This window comes from Condylura cristata, unplaced genomic scaffold (assembly GCF_000260355.1).
Source record: "Condylura cristata isolate star-nosed mole 26May11 unplaced genomic scaffold, ConCri1.0 scaffold00002, whole genome shotgun sequence".
Lineage (NCBI taxonomy): Eukaryota > Metazoa > Chordata > Mammalia > Eulipotyphla > Talpidae > Condylura > Condylura cristata.
The window spans coordinates 32,255,725-32,277,064 of NW_004567103.1; the positions used below are offsets into that span (position 1 = coordinate 32,255,725).

The 21,340-nt window shown below is 37.4% G+C and overlaps 1 protein-coding gene across 1 annotated transcript in view; it reads left to right on the forward strand.

Moving 5' to 3' along the window:
* The first annotated feature begins 302 nt into the window (after nt 1-302).
* Nucleotides 303-21,340, forward strand: part of STAT4 (signal transducer and activator of transcription 4) — an 85,597-nt gene continuing 64,559 nt past the window's right edge. The window contains exons 1-3 of the mRNA XM_004674431.1: nt 303-370; nt 3,629-3,757; nt 5,029-5,173. Of these exons, the coding sequence (XP_004674488.1) occupies nt 3,630-3,757; nt 5,029-5,173 (273 nt within the window). The 5' untranslated portion in view covers nt 303-370; nt 3,629. The remainder of the gene's footprint in view (nt 371-3,628; nt 3,758-5,028; nt 5,174-21,340) is intronic.

Consider the following 21,340-nt stretch of genomic DNA (forward strand, 5'->3'; position numbering starts at 1 on the left):
TGGAAAAAAGAATATGTATTCTCCACCTGGACCTCCACATCCTCCTGACATCTTTGGGTCAACTGAAGTTGCAGGAGTGACTGACCAGTAGAGCTGAGAAGAGAGGGTGACCTGTAAAGAGACTCCAACCTGTTTATGCCCTTCAGTTAGCATTTCTAGAATAAAGAGTGGGTGGGAACCTGCCCAAGTAAAGTCCCGGACACTTTAACACTGACGCACAGGAAAGCCTCAAGTGGGAGGAGAAATGCAAATCCCCCACTGACTAGGACATCAGCGTCAGCGGCTTTGTCTTATGGGCTTTGTCCTATGACCTGAGGGGCGATTCTGACTTTGGACTTGAGCGCTGTCTGAGACCGGGGCTGAGAGCCAGGTAAGTAGAGCAGAGGACATCTTCTTGTGGCTTTGCTGGCAGAGGCTATTTCAGGAACTGCTTATTCAGGATGCCACCTGGGTTTTGCTCTTCCCTTGGTGTTTCGGCAGTTGGTTTATTTTAACCTGTTTGAAGATGGGTGATTTTTAAAAAGACAAGTCAGACTAGGCTACTCAAAGATGCTCTGTGGCACGACTCAGTGGGGCTCTCTAGATCAGGACTCTGAACAGTGGGTGGGACTACTGAGGCTGAGGGGGAGGTGTGTCTCTGCTACAGCTGGCTGTGAGCCCCTCTTCATTCTCTTAGCTAGAGGCTAGAGAGCGGTGGTGTCTGACAATAGCTGTGTACCTTGAAACCTAGCAGTGGCTAGAATAGTCAGTGATTGTGGCTTTCATGAGGGCTTGTGAAATTTTAAGGCAGGTCATGACGTTGCGCAAACTGGAGCAAAAGTGGTCGAAGTGGCTCCGGAGGGAGAAACTGTGGGACGAAAAGCACCTGAATGGGAACCTTCCACGTACAGACACTCAAAAAAAAAAAAAAAAAATACGGTTATTCCATTTTCAAAACAAATACTCTACTGTTTTCTTGGCATGGGGATGAATCCTTAGAGAGTGAAAGCAAAGAACTACTGAATAATTATAGAAGGCATTTCTAGAAGCTGCAACAGATAAGACTGCCCTTCCCTATTTCAACCTTGAGTTTAGATCTCTGGAAGTTGTACCTATATCCTAGGAGTGATTCAGCTCAAGTCAGGATATTTTCCCACTAATCAATAGAGAAAATGGATTTTCAGTGAAATCATAGCAAGACTTTACAATGGTAGCGATTGCAATGCCATTTCAACTCATGAGTTCCTTTGTCATTAATTGGCATACATTGAAAGGAATATAACAGGTTATGATCCTAGCAGCATATGGACAAATGTTCCAATCTTGTGTGTTCCAGCAGCTGTAAAGTCAACTGTGTGTGGTATCAGAAAACTGCAGGTAGTTTCTTAGGAACTGTACTTCCTGAGTATAAGTCACTGAACATACTCGCCCCAAAGACATTTTTCCATTTTTAAAAGAGGGGTAAGACTTACTATCTGTCTGCCCTGGTCAAAATAACATCAGTACTACTCTGCATTTAGCAACACCAATGGGTACTTGAAGTATGCCTAGAAATGTGTTGTGTCAAGACCCCATTGGTAGTGATAGGAAAAGGAAACATTTTCTTGGTTACTTTCTTTTAGCAAAACATTGGTGATAATTTTCTTCTCTACATTTAGATCAGGGAAAAGTTGTTCTCATATGGCTCCATATGAGACCTATCTTAGGATACTTTGTAGGCAAAAGGAAACCTTAACTTAGCTGTAAGATATGTTAAAATAATATGGTAAGTAATTACAAAGAAATTCTTTTCCTTGATTGGGATTGCTGACAGATATTAAAAATGTTGACATTCAAAAAAGTAAATACTGTAACTTCAAACTGAGGTCATGCTAATTTCCCTGAGTTAAGAAATATGTCTAATTTAGTTAGGGTGGGGTTAGATGGGGGAAACACACACTTTTGTTTTATAAAAGGCTGTCAAATAAGTACCAAGTGTGGTTTTTTCCCTTCCTTAAGCAACTTGAGGGTTTAACTACTGTCCAATGCACATCAGAAACAAATTTAAATTAAAGTAGGTGTAGAAGATTTACATAGCCATAGTGAATCATCACAGAGAAACAAAAATGTTTATTGGTTCAGCAATATAATTTATAACTCAAAGAATTAAAGTCCATAGAAATGCATATATGGTACTCTTCATAAAACTAAGAATTATTATTTTTAAAGATTTATCTATTCATACAAAACTGGGGTACAGGCCAGAGGTGTATGGACAGTGAGAGGATTCACCAGAGACAGAGTGACAAAAGTACACAGCTGAGGGGAGCAGCAGGCAAGACAGAAGAGGTCTGCCACACCATTTGGGTCACCTCCATGGTGGGGGATCGAACTCATACTGAAGTGGCTGCAGCTAGCTTTGTAATGCTGCACTTTAACCACCAGGGAGAGCCCAAACTAAGAATTAGTTGAGAAGTCTAGGAACTAACTTTAGAACCCAGATGAATATGAAATAAAGAGAAAAGGATCAGGCAGTTTCACATAGAAGAAGCTTTTATTGACTGCCTCATGTAGAAAGCACTCATAGAGCAGCAGATCATAAGAGACACAGGTTTCACCTGCTATCTGAAAGTAGATATTTTTCCTATGAAACTTTCCATAAGTGAAATGGAGTAAAACAAAGAAGCAACTGCCACTCACTTACAGTCAAACCTTCAATAATTTGTGTTTGTGGGTCATCTTCTATGTGGATTGTTTTCTATCCATGGTTCTCATTCACAAAGTCAACCATCTTGGATGTCAGTTGGGTGAATCTGCGAATGAGAAATCCACAGATACGGTTACATGCAGATATGTGTACATTATGTGCAGATTTTTAACTATGTGAAGGTTAATACCTTAACCCTGGTGTTGTTCAAGGGCCAGCTGTATATGGAAAAATTTCTACCAAATCATACCAAATAATACATAAAAACTAAAGTAAAAGCAGGCATGATATGGCACATATATAGTAGTTCTCCAGGAAGGAGCTGAGTGGTATCACATGCTGTTCTGGGGTCCACTGCCTTTAGAAATACTTGCTGCTAAAAACATGCAAAACACTGTAAAAAACTCAAATCTTTTCTGTCATAAAAGCAAACTTTGGATCTCGGGATCTTTTCCCATAAGCAAAAACAGATACTAAGGTAAGTCTTTTGTAAAAACAGAAGCTAAATGAAAACTTTCAAAAGTGGGGGACATCTGTATAGAAAATGTTAAAAGTGTGTTATTTACCTTTAAGAAGTTCGGTAAAGATGGAGCACTGGACAGGGAAGAGTAAGAATATAAATTTGGTGGGATGGGTGTGGTGTGAGGGGTGTTGGGTAGAAGAAAAAACTTCCTGGAGAAGGTGGAAAAACAATTCCTACTAGCAAAGGAAGTACTGGGTTTGAGGGAGAGAATACTGTCCCCTTCATTAGGGATGACCTTGGAAAAAACTGGAAGAATTGATTTATCTATGGGCTGCAAGGATATTGTTTTCTGTTTCTCTGGATGTATAAAAGCAGCATCATTTTTCTACAGTTACTTAATTAATGGACAATATTGTCTTTGCTTGGAATTTATGAAAATATGTACAGCAGTTATTAACAAAACACTTTTTAAAACTCAAGTTTTATCTTTTGTTTTATAGCATGTCTCAGTGGAATCAAGTCCAACAGTTAGAAATAAAATATTTGGAGCAAGTAGATCAATTCTATGATGACAACTTTCCTATGGAAATTCGACATCTGTTGGCCCAGTGGATTGAATGTCAAGACTGGTAGGACCAAACACCATTGTGTTTCCCCCTAGACATGACACAAATGCTGTGCCTTGCATATGGATTTATTCCATAGGCCACTTTTGATTCAATAGATGTATTCTTTTCAGGTAAAAAAAAATGTCTTTACCTGAAAAACATTATCATAATTGTCTTTTCTGTTCTCATGTATTATAAATGAAAACTTAATTGTTCCTAGTGCCTTGATTTTCTGTGGGCCAAAATCCAAACAATTTTCTATATACTTAAAAGCCAAGAAGTACAGCTGTAATTTATAACATCTATTAGCTCAATATAAATTTTTTCTTTAGTATATTTTACAAAAGTTCTTTTAAATGCAACCTTAAGTAATTAAAAAGTTTGCTTTAAACAGTCATCTAATTTTTGATTGTGGTAAAATATATATCACATTTTTTGATCATTTGTAAGAGAACAATTCAGTGGTATTAAGTATATTCACAGTTATATAATATACCACCACCATCACTCTGTAGAACTGCTTATTCTTCCCATGCTGAAACTCTGTGTCCGTTCAGTCATAACCTCTCATTCTCTCTGCATTAGCCCCTGGCAAACACTGGTCTATTTTCTGTCTCTATGAATTTTACTTTTCTAAATACTTCATATGTTTCATTGCACAGTCTTTTGTCTTTTGTGGCTAGTATTTCACTTAGCATAATTTTTTCAAGTTTTATTCATTTAACATGTACCAGAAGTTATTTTTTAAGACTGAATAATATTCTGTAGTACATATATAACACATTTTGTTCATCCAGTCGCCTGTCAATAGACATTTGAGGTGTTTCCATCTTTTGGCTGATGAAAATAAAACCACTGTGGACATTGCTGTACAAATGTCTGTTCAAAATCCTGCTTCTTGTTCTTGTGGGTATCTACCCAGAAGTGGAATCACTGTATGCAATTCTGTATTTAGACAATCTCCACCCTATTTTCAGAGCAGCTGTGGTGATGCTTCATTTCCACGAGCAACACACATGGGTCCCAACTTCTCCAGAAGTTGGGACCAACACTTGTTTTATTTTTGACAATAGTCATTCTAACAGAGTCAAGTGGTATCTCCTTGTGTTCTGATTTGTACTTCCTGGTGATCAATGATGTTGAGCAATTTCCCTGTGCTTAAATGGTTTAAATGATTTAAATGATTTCACCATAAAAGAACAGATTTTTCAGTCTAAAACTAGTATGGTAATAAATATAAAAAACATTTTCCTAAGTTGTCTTCTGCTACATACAACCCTTTTGTTTTGTAGGGAGGTGGCTTCTAACAATGAAACCATGGCAACAATTCTTCTTCAAAACTTGTTAATACAACTGGATGAACAGTTAGGTCGTGTTTCCAAAGAAAAAAACCTGCTCTTAATTCACAATCTAAAAAGAATTAGGAAAGTGCTTCAGGTGAGAATCATTCCACTTTTTCAAAATAATTAGATTTATGAGTTAAAAGTAGTAAAACAAAACAAAACAAAAATCAAGTATATACTCATGATGCTCAAGCCAAATTGAAAGAAAGTTATAAATTCTCTTAAATTTTGTGCTCAGTTGTAGTTTGGTACTATTTATTTTTCATGAACTTAAAACACATTGTAAATGGGAGGGTATATGTGATTTGCATCCACCTTGTTTACTAGCTATGATTAAATTTGGCAACATGAAGAAATATTTGAAAGATAATGGTTTTATGGTTTTGCCACAGTTTGAGGAACAATTTGGAGTATTGGTCTCATTCATAGGTGGAGGCATCACAGTTGTATGTATCTTTCTATTAAAGATTTGGTTTAAATCTCCTCTCCTTTGAGAGTATTCTGTAGCACACGCTAGTCCTTTACTCCAAAGATTCATCCAAACAAATCCCATATATATATATATTTTTTTTTTTAAGATTTATTTATTTATGCATACAAGAACTGGGGGACAGGCCAGAGGTGTGGGGGTGGTGAGAGGATTCGCCAGAGATAGAGTGAGGAGTGGAACAGGCAGATCTACTGAAAGACACTGTTGAGGGGAGCAGTGAGCGGGACAGGAGAGATCTGCTGGGCCATGTGGGTCACCTCCCTGGCCAGGGATTGAACTTGTGCTGCAGCGGCTGCAGATAGCTTCATGGTGCTGAGACTCAGCCCCTTGCACCACAAGCAGGGCCCCAGCGCTGAGAGTCTCTCTATTGTAATCCGCCTACTAACTTGCCAGACGTTTGACTCGGGTAGAAAAATAGACTGTTGCTAGCAAAATAGAATATTCAGCACAGACACCAAACTATCTCTTTTGGAAATAAGACATTTATCCTTGGTTTCTTTGGTTTTAGTGCTCTAATCAATAAGCCTAAAGCAAGGGCTGGCTTGTTGCTCCCATAAGCCAAAGGGGGTAGCTGTTTTGTATGGCCTGTGACCATACAAATAATAATAATTTTTTTGAGTGGTTGGAAAAGAATATAAATAACATAAATGAAAATATTTGACATAAAAATGTTATGGAATTCAAATTTCTGTATTTTAGTGGAGCACAGCCCTGCTGGCTCATTTCCATATTGACTCAGGCTGCTCACAGTGACAGATGGGAGTTATAACCCGAAACTTAAAATAAAAATGACTATAGGGGAATTGGCTGACCTCTGACCTAGAAGCCAAGGTCATTTGCTAGAGGGGCACAAATGTGTAAAATGGATGTTCCTTGGAAATTCCTGCTCTTGAAATGTGGCCTTGGGCAAGTCACTTAATCTTTCTGCTTCTAGTATCTTTTCATGTAAATTAGGATGCTTATTAACCACTGTTTGGGACTGTGAGGAAGACTAGAGCTTTCATTCTGGCAGTGAAATAGGTTTTCAATAAAAGGTTGTAGGTATTAATAGGGAAAATATCAAGATCTGAGTTCCATCCAGAGTGAATTGCAGCCCATCTGTCTGGGTGGGGATATGACTGAGAAGTCGCTGCACCTCTCAGTCATATTTCCACTCAAGCCAAGCCTCTTCTGCTTGTGTCGCTTGCCCTCTAGACCTTGCCTCTTTAGACCTTTGCCAACACACTGCCTGAGCGCCTCAACATGCCAGTCCCAGAGAAATAGATCTACTTTGTGTTCCCAGCACACCAAGCTCGCTCTAGAAGGGCTCTGAGGTTTTGCTGGCCATGGTGAAGAAAGCCGTGCCCTTCCTCCGATTCAGCTCTACTCTCCCTAGAAGACCTGCGGAGGGCCCAGGGCAACAAACAAACATTGTGGGGAGCCTTAGCACTCTCTCCTCCCACACTGCACTGGCTGCAAGATAAACAGCATCTTACTGTGCCCCTCTCAAGCTGGAAGTGTCTAAACAGGCCACAGACTCTTTGAGGGTAAAAGCCTGACCTCCTTCTGAGACCTGCCCCTCCCTCCAGTAGCCTGTAGGTTCTGCAAACCAGAAACAAAAAAGCAGCTTGGTGGGTTGATTTTGTGAACTGACAAAAAGCACTTGCTGTTTCCTCCTTGTGCTGCGGAATATTTCATTTTATAAACTTACTTCAGTAGACTTCCTGGGTATTTGTGTTAATTCAGATTATAGTAGAAAATAGTAAGAACGTCATCATCACAGGTTTTACACCTAAACAAAGCTGCATTTTGTTTAATCATAACCTCTCATATTCCCGCTATTTTTTCAAAGACAAGTCTTTTTGATAAAGCAATTTTCTCCCTCCCATCAAGAAGAAAAATGGAAAAAAAACCTGTCAAATGACTATTTGGTTTCCTTCTCTGGTTTGAGTATTTTCATCCTCAATAATTTTAATTTTAAATATAATCAATTTAAACTATTATAGCAAGAAAAAACATACTACTGAGAGAACAAAAAGTTATAGGTAAATTTATTTCAGTTCTTGATGGAATAATGGATCTTCACTTTCAATATTGTAGTTCATTATTTCTATTCGTACTTGGGACGATTTTCAATTAAATGAAACAAAACTACTTAACCAAGAGTGAAGCCAGGTTGTGAGGTGAAGCAGAGAACAGCACCTCACACTCACCTTGAGGGGAGGCAGCCTCAGGTCAAACCCAGGGAGGATTGTGTCTACTTGGATCCTTGATCTGTGTGGCTTGGGGCAAAATATTTATACTTTCTGGTCTTACACTAGTACTTGCCCTAGAGGGATGTCAAGAGCATTTAAAAAATTGCAAAGCATATGGCAAGGGCTATGTTAGAGTTTACTAAAGATAAACAGCTGCTATTGGATCTTTTCTCACCGAAGGCTTAAATTTTATGGCAGTTTTATAAAGGTTTACAGAAACTACATAAGGTTCTCATATATACCTTTTTATTCTCTCCCTAGTTTCTCCTGTATTGATGTATTAACAGTATATCTGCTGCTGTTGTGCTACATTATTTTAACTTGAAGTCCAAGGTTACATTAGGATTCATGCACCATGTTGCATCGTCCTGTGGAATTTGGCAAATCCATAACCATTTCAGTTTTACTGCCCTAAAAGTCTCTCTGCTCTACCAGTTCATCTATCCTTCGCCACATCCCTGACAACCACTGACCTTTTTTTTTATTATTGTTTTTATAGTTTTGCCTTTTCCATATAGTTGTAGTCATACAGTATGTAGCCTTTTCAGTTTGTTTCTTTTGCCTAGTAATGGTCTTTGTCTCCCCCATGTTTCTCTGTAACTTAGTAGGTTCAGTACTTTTTATTGTGGTATGATTTTACCTTAAATCTGCTCATACAGTTTTGACAATTACAAATAAAGCTGACATTTACATTCATGTACAGGTGTTTGTGTGGGCATGAGTTTTCTACCCATTTGGGTAGATACCTATGAGGCTAATTGCTAGATTCTTAAGCTTGAACTTTCTACTGCATACATCTTTTCCTTACTCCTCTTCTTTTCTGTCTTGGTCTGTTCAAGTTGCTATAAACAAAAATAGAATTCATCAGCTTATAAACAGCAGATATTTTTCCCTGACAGTTCAAGACATTTGCAAGTTCAGTGATTTGGCTTACTGGTTCATAGATGTTCACAGAACCTCTCATGCATAAGAAGGTAGGGTGTTACTATTCCTAATACAATCATACTAGGGGTTAAGATTTCAACGTGTGAATTTGGAGGGACAAAATCATTTACTCTATAACAACCTTCCTCTTTATCCCTCAAGTGGAATGACTTATAAAACACTACATATTCATACTGATTTATAATAAAACATTGAAGAAAAATGCAAAGAAAATAAAAACAATGCAGAATCTACTGTCTTTATATCATCATATTAATAATTGATGAATGTTACTCAGACAATTCTTAGTACACACATCTGCAGATATAAGGCAGAGTAAAACTGCAGTGTCCACTATAGTTTTCTCTAAATGTATGCATGCAGTTGGAAGGCAGGATTATATTTGCCTCTTTCCTAAAATCTGCCATTAGAATGTAATCACAAAAGAAGGGGTTTTGGTTCATTTACTGCTACCCCCAGTGCCTGCAGTGTGCCTAGATACATCATAGAGGCTTAAAAAATAAATTTAGAATTAGTAAATAACTGCATAAAAATACCTGGATCACAAATGGAATCATACTGTACATCCTTTTTAAGCAAAAATTTACATTTTATTTGAATTTTGTTTAAAGATCAAACTTGGAAAAATCCAGTGTTTGCTCACTCAAGACATATTACTGACAACAGAAACCCTACTTAAGTAAATGAAAAACTATGAAAATCATTGAGAGGGAATAAATTTAGCATTTACTACCACATACAAAAGGAAGTAGGTGCCAGCCTAGGACCTAAAAGGGAACTCATGGCCACAGCATGCCATGAGTGGAGAATTCACTCTTTCATGTCATCTTGCCTCACTGTAGTTCCAGTCTGTCACACATAACACATTTATTTCCCCAAATCCCCAGCACATATTAAAATCGGATTTTCTCTGACATAATTAGCTGATGCCAGTATTACAACACTCAACTTTGCAGGCTAAGAGACTGACCTGCATTTCATGTCATTTAAGATGAAATGTGAATTAGTTGTGAAGTTTTTTGCTTGTTGAATAATTTGGGGTAGCCAACAGAAGGTGGATGGTGCATCACAATTCCTTATTTCATGCACATAACACTAAAATGGAATCCAGTGTGATCCACTCAAAATCCCAGCCACTGAAATTTCAGTCATGAAAACTTTGTGCCAGTCCCTCTAAGCTTGCTTACCCTAGCCTGAATGACTGCTCTCCCTCGTCATTAACTCTTCTCTAACACTTTATTATTTGAGACTATAATGATTTGTCATTCCCTTAAATTCTAATTCTCCTTGAAGTTCATGCCTGGAGCTACTTAGATCATTAATAACTGTGTATAGTGACACTTTTTTTATTCCAATGGTAGTTTGGATTTCTTAAAGTGGGGCTTGCAGAATTTGCTTTGGTGGGGGGTGGGAACTGACTCCAGAGGCATTAGCAGATTGAATGTTGGTTCAATTATATAGATTTTAACATTAGTCTAGTATTGATTGCTGAAAATACAAAGTGAAGAGGACCTAGATAAAACTGTTAGGGCAAAACGATTGCAACTAGAAGGGAGAGTAGTTATAGCTAAATATGTGTGATGTCCTGTAGAATGCACCAGAGCGAAAGTTTCTGTGATCATAATTGTCAGAGGCTAGAATATTTGAACTGGTCAGGACTTTCTGAAGAGAAGGGAGGAAAGGAAATCATATAGTTGGGGCAAGAAAGAGCAAAGCATAACAGGAGAATTTCTCATGCTAGATAGTCCTTTGAGCATCAAAAGAGGTTTCTGTGAGGACCTTGAATGCCTTGCTAAGCAGTTTGGCTGTTGTCAGTTAAGTGCCATCAAAGGCAATTTAGCCACATACATACATGTTTTTGTTGACAACATTTCCAGAGTTAGTTTTCTCTCTATGATCACCTGTCTCTTATTAAAAGTTCTCTCCTCCTTAACCCAGCCCCTACTTTACCTTTACCTTAAATTATAAGAATTTAGAAAGCTCAGAGATTAGATAAATTTCATTTTCCCTAATGCAAAAACTAGTGGAAAAAATAAAGAATCTATTTAATAAGATAAACACATATGCCAGTAAAGAGGATATAAAGATATTTAGAGTCTTATGTTGACTTTTACTCTCCATTGGTTTTATTTGCTGGGAGTGTCATGGTGGTTGAGAAGAAAAAAGTTGGGCAGATATTCATTTATGTCATTCTACCAGTAGTTTTTAAAATAACATTTTCCTATTTTACCTGTCCTTATCACATGGAGATGAAGACCCACAGGAGCTATCTAAACTGTTCTAAATCCACTGTGTTCAAGAAACTGTCTACGGAGATACTTACACTAAATCAAGGTGTAGTTCATAAGACCTGTTACCTTAAACATTTTCCTCTGAAACATTTTATAAAAGTACTTTTAACAAGCTACATCAGAAACTAGGAGCAAAAATAAATCCACTTTCAAGCAATTAGTCAATAGAATCCTTTTTAAGATTATTTTCCCTTTCCCTGAGATAGACTTGCAAGAAAAACAGTGAAAAAGAAAATGCAGGTGAAACTGGAAGCATGAAAATCTGTCTGGACATTGTAGCAATGGTTCAAGGGAAAAGATTTATGCTGAGGGAGGCAATAGCTATGGGGAAGAAAAAAAAATGTGCTGGAGTTGAGATAATTTACTGGAACAACCAGCACATAATGAGCAAATAGATATGAAATGTGTGATACAATGAGAAAGAGATGACTGAGGGTTTTACTGTGGGTGATTACATGGCTGTTGACGCATCATAAAGATTAGGAGAAGAAAGTGGGCTACATGAGTTAGCTAAATTCTAAGTGATGTGCAGTAGGAAGTTAATGGGAAGTAACTAGAACTATGTGTCTGTCACCTTTCCTATCTCTTCCACAGACTGCAAGTCCCTTAAGCACATTCATCTTGCATCCCTAGTGTGTAACACAGTCCCGCTCTTATTAGGGCATCACTGTCTTGGTTTACAGATGAAACAGCCTTAAAAAAAAAAAAAGCAACAATATAGACCGCTCTTTCTAACTTGTAATCATTGTTACTTTTTCTCTGCCTCATCTTCTTTTTCTGTTTTTTAAGATTTATTTATTTTATGCATACTGAACTGGGGTACAGGCCAGAAGTGCATGGGTGGTGAGAGGATTCACCAGAGACAGAGTAGGGAGCAGAACAGGCAGATTGACAAGAGTACAGAGGGGGGCGAGCCAGGAAAGGTCTGCTGCGCCATGTGGGTCACCTCCCCAGCAGGGGGATGAACTCATGCTGAAGCAGCTGCAAACTGCTAAGGCAGTGCAGAGCATTAACCCTTGCCACAACAGGGAGGGCCCCCCCCTTCTCACTCTTCTTTTCCTTCTATTCATTGCTTGTTAATCTGAATACACCTGGGAGAATTGTTGATGCATGAACATCTTCCACATTAATAGAGCCACATGGTTCTCCAAGCAGTTTACTAAAATTATTTTTTCTGCCAGCAATATATAAGAGCTCTGATTTTAGAACATCCTTGCCAATATTTGTCATTGTTTACAGACTGACTTTTGCCAATTTGATTGTTAAATTAATCGCTATTGTCATAAATTAAATTTCTGTGATTACTATTCAAATTTCAAGTGCCCATACTTAAGACCCATATGAGGATGTGTGTATAGATTAGGTATATCATTTTATTTTGTACATAAATGATATTTTAGCATCATTTATTGACTAATTTATCATATCCCTACTAATTTGTATTATGTCCATTTTGTGTGTGTATGTGTGTGAGTGCATCAATATTGTACTCTTGTTTTATGATAAGGCATTATATTTGATTAGATCAGACTATATATTTTGTTATTCAAAATATTCTGGGTTAATTCTTATTCTTTTTTCTTTTATATAAATTTTAGGAACAGCAGTTTAAGCTTTATGAATATTTCTGTTGGGATTTAAGTTAGGGTTAAATTTATATACTACTTTAAGAAGACTTGCTATCTTCATGATATTGAAACTTGCAATCAGTGAGCATCATATATCACTACCGTTATTCAGGGCTTCTTTGATATCCTTCAAAGCTGTTGTTAAGAACCCCTCCTGCCCCCCAAATTAGTAGCATCTTTCCTTAGATTTATCTGAAACATTTTTTACATTTTATATTGACAATCTGAGTGGCATCCTGTTTTCTATCAATTTCTATTTGGTTATTGCTAGTACGTAGACTACTCCTGATGTTTAAAAAACAACCTTTCCCAAGTTCATTCACTGAGTCTACTTTATGGAGATTCTTTTATTTCTTGTAGATAATCATATCATTTCCAAACAAAGAGAAGTCCAATTGTTCCAAGTTTTATGCTTAATTCTTTTACTTCCTTTCTCGGTTAGGATTTTCATTACAGTGTTGAAGTAAAAGAGTCATAGCTGGTGCAATGTTTTGTTATGAAAATGCTTATTATTGGTTTCCTGTATTAAGTAAATTCCCTTATAATCTTGGTTTGCAGGGATTTTTTAGAAATCTTGATATATGTCACATTCTATCAAATGATTTTCTGCATTAATTAACCTAATTATATATCTCCTTTAATCCATACTTTAAGTGTTTGACATAGAAATTCTTATATTGCACCACTTTGTTACTGAAATAAACTTATTTTTACACACCGCCTTACTAATATTTCATTTAGGATTTTGCATCAATTTACAAATATAGCCTTTTCTTTTTATAACCAGTTTCTGGTTTTAATGTTGTTACATTAATTATGTAAATGGTTAATAGTAGAAATACTACCTCTTCTTTTTTTTCTAAAGTGGAGATTTTTATATTGACTGCTAACAGTCAAGGTGATTAACATAGCTTTTTTTGTTTGTTTGTTTGTTTTTTAGGTGGTAGAGCACCTGAAATTTACTCTCACCATAGTTCCCACATTTGGCATTGTAGTATTTACCTATACTCATCATGGTCCATATTAAATTTATTCACACTTATATTCACATTTCAACCTGCTTTGTACCCTTTGACCATCACCCTTCCCCCTTTTTCCCCTGTACCCCCAGCCTTTGGTAATCATATTAGTCATCCATTTATTGAAGTCTGTAATTTCTCTCATCAGTGCTTTACACTGTTCTTAACATAGGTGTCTCATAGTAGCTTATGAATGTACAGTAATTTAACCAGTCCTTTAGAAATGGCACTTAGTTTCTTTTACTCTATTACACCTTTACAGCATAATTAAATTTAAAACTTCATGCCTAACTTTCATTTGTAGCTTATTAGCATTTTTAAGTGTTATAAATGGTTATCTAATAGTGCTCATTCTCCTCTCCTACATTCTCATCTACCAGCAAGAGGTCAAAAAGCAAGGAAGGACCTCTTGGGGTGTCTCATCCTTTGGCTTTTCAAACCACAGCCAAACCACTTCAATCTGTTTCCTGTTATTTTAAAATACTGATGGATGGGTAGAGCATAAAGGTACTTCAGAGACTTTTCCAAAGTCTTACCACACCACCATAAGGAAATGGCTTCTTTTCTCGCTCCTCTGTAAATTAAACATATTTCCCCATCATTCACTTGTCAGTGAATGAAAGAACTTATGAGTGATAGGAGAACATCTGGTTCTCATAAAAAAAAAAATTCTCCACACATTAGAAGACACAAACTGTACTTTCTGTTTAGCTTTATGTGTAGCCTTAATCACCAACCTCACTAATTAATAAATAAACATGGATTTGTTGGTAAACTGCTCTATGTTAGGTCTTTAAAAAGCATGGGAATCACTTAGGTTTCAGTCTCCTCTCAGAAGTAGCCAATTTTCATAAATTACTGAGCTTCAAACCACAGGAATCCAGAATCATGTAGGTGGTTTATGTCACAGTTTCTATAGGCTATGTATTTTTGCCAGTGTAGTTTTACTGATTTTAGGGCAATTTTATTTCTAATTAGAAAGGTGATACATATCCAAAAAAGAAAGTTTAGAAACATACTAAACAACAACAAAAATCATCTCTAATCCTAACTTTAACTGATAACCTATATTTCTTGCCAGTAATTCTACTCACATGCATTTTAACTTACTTTTTAAGGTCTTATAACCTCCTTCATAAGCTTAAAATAGTCACTTAAATAACCAACCAAGCATGAAATAGTATTCCATGCCACCAAGTGTCCCTTTTCAGCATTGTTTTTATTTATGTATCACTTGGAAATTACTTTTTCCTGTTTTTCATCAATATAGACTGGGAAGTAAACACATTACTGTTAAAATTTTATTCATAGTTATAATTATTTTGTGAAGCAGTGAGTCTTAACACCAGGCACCTAAGTCAGAATTATTTTAATACAGATACCCACTGTTGATTTGAGTATAAAAGCGATATATTAATGAAGATAACACTAGTTACTATATCAAGTAATCTATCAGACAACAGGATCTTATTTTCCATGTACTTAACAGTCTAAAAGATTTATTTATTTACTTATTTATTTATACAGAACTGGGGTACAGGCTAGAGGTACAGGGGCAGTGAGAGGATTCACGAGAGACAGAATAGGGAACACAGGAGAGGTCTGCTGCACCATGTGGGTCAGCTCCCTGGCTGAGAATGGAACCTGCACTGAAGCAGCTGTGGCTCGCTTGCAGTGCTGCATCCTAACCCACCACCAGGGAGGGCCCTATCTAAATTTTTTTTATAGTGCTTGGCTTGGCTATTCCAAAGGGCCTGGATATCTTTGGAGCAGGGTGATAGGGAAAAAGGAGGAGAATGAAATCACAGCTACATCTCAGATGCCTTAGTCTAGGGATGACACAATTTACATCTGCATTCTACTGGCAAGACTTGTTATACACTTCCACCAGGCAAGGGATGGGTAGGAAATGTAATCCCAGATTGACTGCTACTTCCCACTTCCAAGGAGTTGCTTCATCTGGAAACAGGAATTTTGGATGTACAGTTAGATGTGTTTGCCACATTTACCAAAACCATTTCAGAAAGTGATTTGTCCTTATCAAACTTTAATGTGACCAAGCAGTTCCATTTCTAGATATTTATCCTACAGAATTTCTCACACAGGTAAAGAGAAGACTATGCATATGAAAATATTTATTATCTTATTTGTAAAGACAAAAAAGGTGACAATGATCTATCCTTCAGTGTTCATAGTACTTAAATAAATTGAACTATTTCCAAATAGGCTACATAAATATTAAAATATTAGATCTAAAAATAATGAAATGTAAGACTGATATATACTAGTGAGGGAAAATAAAAAACAGCAGTATGTCCAGTGTGATTAATCACAAGGTGTGGAGGGTGAGGTTCTTATTAATTTTTAATCTTTCTATTATTTAAAAAAAACTATATCTGTTTTTTCAAAACCCAGATCCCTGGTCCTTACCCTAAATATACAGAATCAGTGTCTTCGGGGAATGGGCCCATAAATGGGCCCCTTGAAATTCAACAAGAGGACAATCTGTAGTTCTTAAAAGCTTCGCAAAGTATTCTGATAAATTGGGAAAGTTGTGCTCACAGCCTCAGGCTAAATTTTTAAAAGTGGAATTACTATGTCTAAGAGTATGAAAATTGGCTTCTCATAAGAATTGCCAAATTGTCCCTTCGTAATGTTTCCATTCACATTCCCAACAGCAGTGTGTAAAAGCTCATTCCATCTTCAACACTGAGTGGTGCAAAGTGTTTTAATCTTTTCCAGATTGGTAAATGAAAAATACTATATATGATTTATTTTGACAGAAGCACTAGTGTGTTGCATGTGGGACTCTTTTGGGGACATTCTAAACCATCTATCATCCTTTTGAATTGCATAAAGAGTCTCATCTCTCTAAGTTAGTGTTTTATTATAAAAATTACCTGGGGGACTTGTTAAAAAATGTAGATTTCGGCCCTCCCTGGTGGTGCAGCGGGTTAAAGCACTGCACTAAGAAGCTAAAGCCACTTCCACATAAGTTCAATCCCCGCCTGCCCCGGAGGTGACCACATGGCATGGCAGACCTCTCCTGACCCGCCCGCTGCTCCCCTCAGCAGTGTACTTCATTGATCTGCCTGTTCTGCTCTCCACTCTGTCTCTGGTGAATCCCCTCACCCTCTGCATCTCTGGCTTGTACCCCAGTTCTGTATGAATAAATAAATAAATCTTTTTTAAAAATGTAGATTTCAAGCCTCCCATTTCCATTTCTAATTGAGCAAATTCAGAATTCAGAGAGTTTGCAGCTAAAAGATGCATCCCAGGCAGGAACATCAGAAGGTAAAAAGAAATGGAGGGTTTAGAATTTGGATCTTTTGTAGCCCCAGAACAGACCCTTCACTCATGCCTTGCCCTCCCTTCATCCAGGACCCAGTTCTCTTCTCCTTCCACCTTCCAACCCAAGTCTTCTCTATATGTCATTAAATCCACATTGATTTCTCCTTTCTTTATCTTCTCCAGACCTTCATTTCCAAACAACTCATCCTGACACTTAATCAGACAATGCAATTACTTTAGATAGATGAGAATCGACTTACAGTAATAAAGACATAGTCTAATAAAAGTTGTAGAAGTATTATTTCAGAACCAGAATACCTCAGGATAGCTTGGAAAATTGTCCAGCAATATGGTAACATTTGTGTTGACAATAAATTAGAAACAATGACAACCCTATAGAAGGTAAAACTTGAAGTCAGACAGCCTCAGAAAATGAAAGTGTTCCTTCTTATAAACAAAACAGAGACCACTTTTCCAAACTGGCAAAGATTAAAAACGCTTGAAATTAGGGCTAATGGGGCCTGAGCAAATCAGGTGATTCCGATAATCAGACACATTTGGAAAGTTTGCTCCTCGGTTGGTGTTCTAAACTCTGTCTGCATACTAAAATCGTGAAAGACATTTGAACATTAGCCAAGCTCAGCCCCAACCCATAGTTTCTGTTTCAATTGGCTTTTTAGAAATAGCTCCTCTGGTTATTATTATGTATAGCCAAGACTGATACTGCCCAAATGAATGCAAAAACTTCATGTGTAGATCTCACATATATTTCTTATTCTTTGCCATTTTAAAAGGAGGGAATAGTTGAGCTGCATTCCTAGTGGGAGTTATGAATTCCCAAAGATTTCTTTTTCTTTTCATTTATGCATGCAAGAACTGGGTGTAGGCCAGAGGCGCAAGGGGGTGTGGTGAGAGGATTCACCAGAGACAGAGTGGAGAACAGAATGGGCAGATCGACTGACAAAGTAAACTGCTGAGAGGAGCAGAGGACGGATCAGGAGAGGTCTGCTGCACACGTGGGTCACCTCGCTGGCCAGTGAATTCACACTGCCGTGGCTGCTGATAGCTTCATAACGCTGAAACTTAACCTTTTGCACCACCAGGGAGGTCCTGAATTCCCAAAGATTTCTTTACATTCTCCCTCATTTGTGAGAAAATTGAATGAATTGATTGTCATTCATTTACTCAACAATCTGCATGCAGCCGTGTTCCTTCCAGGAGTACTGCTGGTGCTGGGACACTCCTGTCATGATGTATCTGTCAAAGTGGACAGAAATTATGCATGTAATTGCAAGTAGGCAGAATTATCTTTCTTTCAAACTTTAGAGCCCCAATAGCTATCATAATCTTATTGGTGGAACCAAGAAATGAATGACTAATATTTTTCCATTTATAAAAGTAATATACTTTCCTGCACATTGTAAAAAGAAATATCAAAATATAGAATACAGTGGGAGAAATCGACAAATTTTTCTCTTTTATTCACACAAACTAATACATGTATCAGTATATCAGTTCTAAGAAGAAGAAAAAAATGGTGACAACATAGAAACAAAGGCGTATGATATTTTCCCAGTTGGACAAACTCATTTTGCCAATGTCCACATAGAAAGCTATGTGGTTGGCCACTAAGCTATACTGTATGCAGAATTTTACCGTCTTCCATTTTCATATTTGGTTTCCATGGCGAAGGAGCCCCACTTTCCGGCCAGGGGCCACAGCACTGGCCCAATGACTGGTGAAATGCTTTGGCAGGAGAGCCAATGTTCTCACTGCTGATGAAAGGGACATCACCTCTGATAAGATGTGTCATGCTGGTGTTCTCACTATACCTGACTTCATATTTCTAATAAATGCTCAGCTGAAAAATAGGCAGTGAAATGGAAAACACGAATTATGCAACTGAGAGTTGTGACTTCCTGTTAAACTTTATGGAGGAGGTGAGAATAGAACAGTAAGAGAAACTATTTTTAAATGCTTCTTTTTTGATATATTGCTGCTGCTTTTACTTTCCCCAATGTCTACACAGTGCAACGAGAGTATTTTATTCCCCCCACCACCATCACTTTTCTGGCTATGTCTTACCATCTGTAACTCCTGCCCACACCTCTGTTAATGAATTACTATCTATACATTGACAGCCAATGTTGGAAGACAATATTAATGTCATCTTTTCATTCATTCATTTATTCTACAAATTTGTACTGAGCAACTACTGGCCAGGTGCTGATCTCTGTGTTAAGAAAACCAATAAACAAGCATCACCTCCGCCATCTTTCCTTCTTTAAATCTGACCGATGGCATAGCATAGGGCTTGGAACATGACAGATAAAAACTTATTCAAAATTTACTGAATTCAAGAAAGGGAAAATGCTTTATAAATTTGATTTTATTTAATGTTTGGTGTAATTTCTCAGAAACTTTCATGACATAGACAAAAACTTGAATAAAACTGAATTGGCTTAAGAAACTCTCAGAAACTGTTGGGCTTACAGGGAATATAAGAAGGCAGTTAGCTGCCATTAGGACAAACAGTTACCTTGTGTTGTACATTGTTTAGAGTGCTTCAAAATGGAGCTTCAACAAGAGTCAAAGAACTAACAATACACCAAGGAAAAATAGTTATAGAAACCATTAGAGAAAACCTAAGAAATTTTTAAATTTTTAAAAATTTAAAGGAACTTTTCCACAGAGAGCTTTCTTTCAAGGGAAGCAGAGAATGTTATAAGATATTATGTCTTTAAAATAGTGTAGTTTGTGTAGAGAAAGGTTTTTATAGACAATACTTTTGACCTGCCTCTCCCTTCTCTAACCTACCAGACAGGAGGTTTCCCTAGAGTTTAGAGCTGATCAGATCTGATGTTAAAATGCATTGTTTCTTAAGAAAGCTGTGGTCTGAGCAAAGGTGTGCTATACAGGAAGCTGCTCTTTTGATTCAGTCTGGGCCATGGTAATATTACAACTTAGGTAGCTTTTTACACTTATTCACTGAATTGTGATGGGACTGGGGGTAAATATCAATGAAAATGAACGACTTCAGCCTTAAGTGTTGCTGCATTCAATACTAAGCTACCATAGAGTTTTTGAAGGTGAGTAAGACATAAAACCTAGGAAAACATGCAGAATTCAGTCTTCTCAAAGTCAAGGTGATGAGATCACCTATCAAGACAAAGTTCCTTTACGTAAAAAAACATTTTGCTGGTTATTTGCTGCATACATATTCATTATTTCCAAGGGTCCTTCCACATCTGTTACTTTTTCTGAGCTGCATATACATTCAGAGCAGAGAAGAGACAATAGTAGTTTGGGAAGGCAGGCGAGCCTGGGCCAAGAATGTGGGTACCCTTAACCCATAAATGTGAGTGGTATGAAAATGGACCAAGCAATCTAGAGGTATGGGAGTACCCTTCATGAAAGAGAGTGTAGTGAACTACAGGGCAGAAAGATTCTCTTTGAGGAAAAAAAAATCATTTTTTACTTTTGTTTTTAAACATCCGTGCTTATTTTTTCATAATATAGGATTTCTGACTTCAGGTGTGTTCACCATAGTTTGACCACCACCAAAGTACCTGCAGTCCTCCACTGTTCTCTCCTTCCTCACTCTGTTCTCAGGGAGTAGTCATGGGTAAGAGAGGGAGAGCATGCTTCATCTCTCTCAGTCTTATAGCCTGTCTTTATCTAATTTTTTTTTTTTTAGTTTATCTAGATTCTACATTGATGTGAAACCATCTGGTATTTATCTTTCTCCTTCCGGATCACTTCACTTTAGCATAATCCCTTCCAGCTCCATCCATGTTGCCACAAATGGCATGAGTTCATCCTTTTTGACTGCTGAGTAGTATGCCATTGTGTTTGTTTGTATGTATATATACATGGTGTATATGTGTATGTGTGTATATATGTATGTGCATGTGTATGTATGAATGAATGAAAACATACACATATACACCACATCTTTTTGATTCACTCATCTGTTCTGGAGCACTTAGGTTACTTCCTTGTCTCAGCTACTGTAAATAGGGCTGCTATAAACATAGGAGTGCAGGTTTCTTTTCAATTTAGTGTTTTTGTGCTCTGTGGATAGATACCTCTTAGCTCAATTACTAGTTCATATAGTAGAGCCATTAATAGTCTTTTGGAGGATCTCCATACTTCTTTCCACAGGAGCTGGACCAGTCTAATTCCCACCAAGAGTGTAAGAAGGTTCCTTTTTCTTCACACCTTCACCAGCACTTGTGGGGTTTGTTTGTTTGTTTTTGGTATGGGCCATTCTCACAGGTGTCATCTGCTCCTGCCTGATGATAAAGTGATGATGTACACTTTTTCATGTCTGTTGGCCATCTGCATGTTCTCTTTGGAGAAG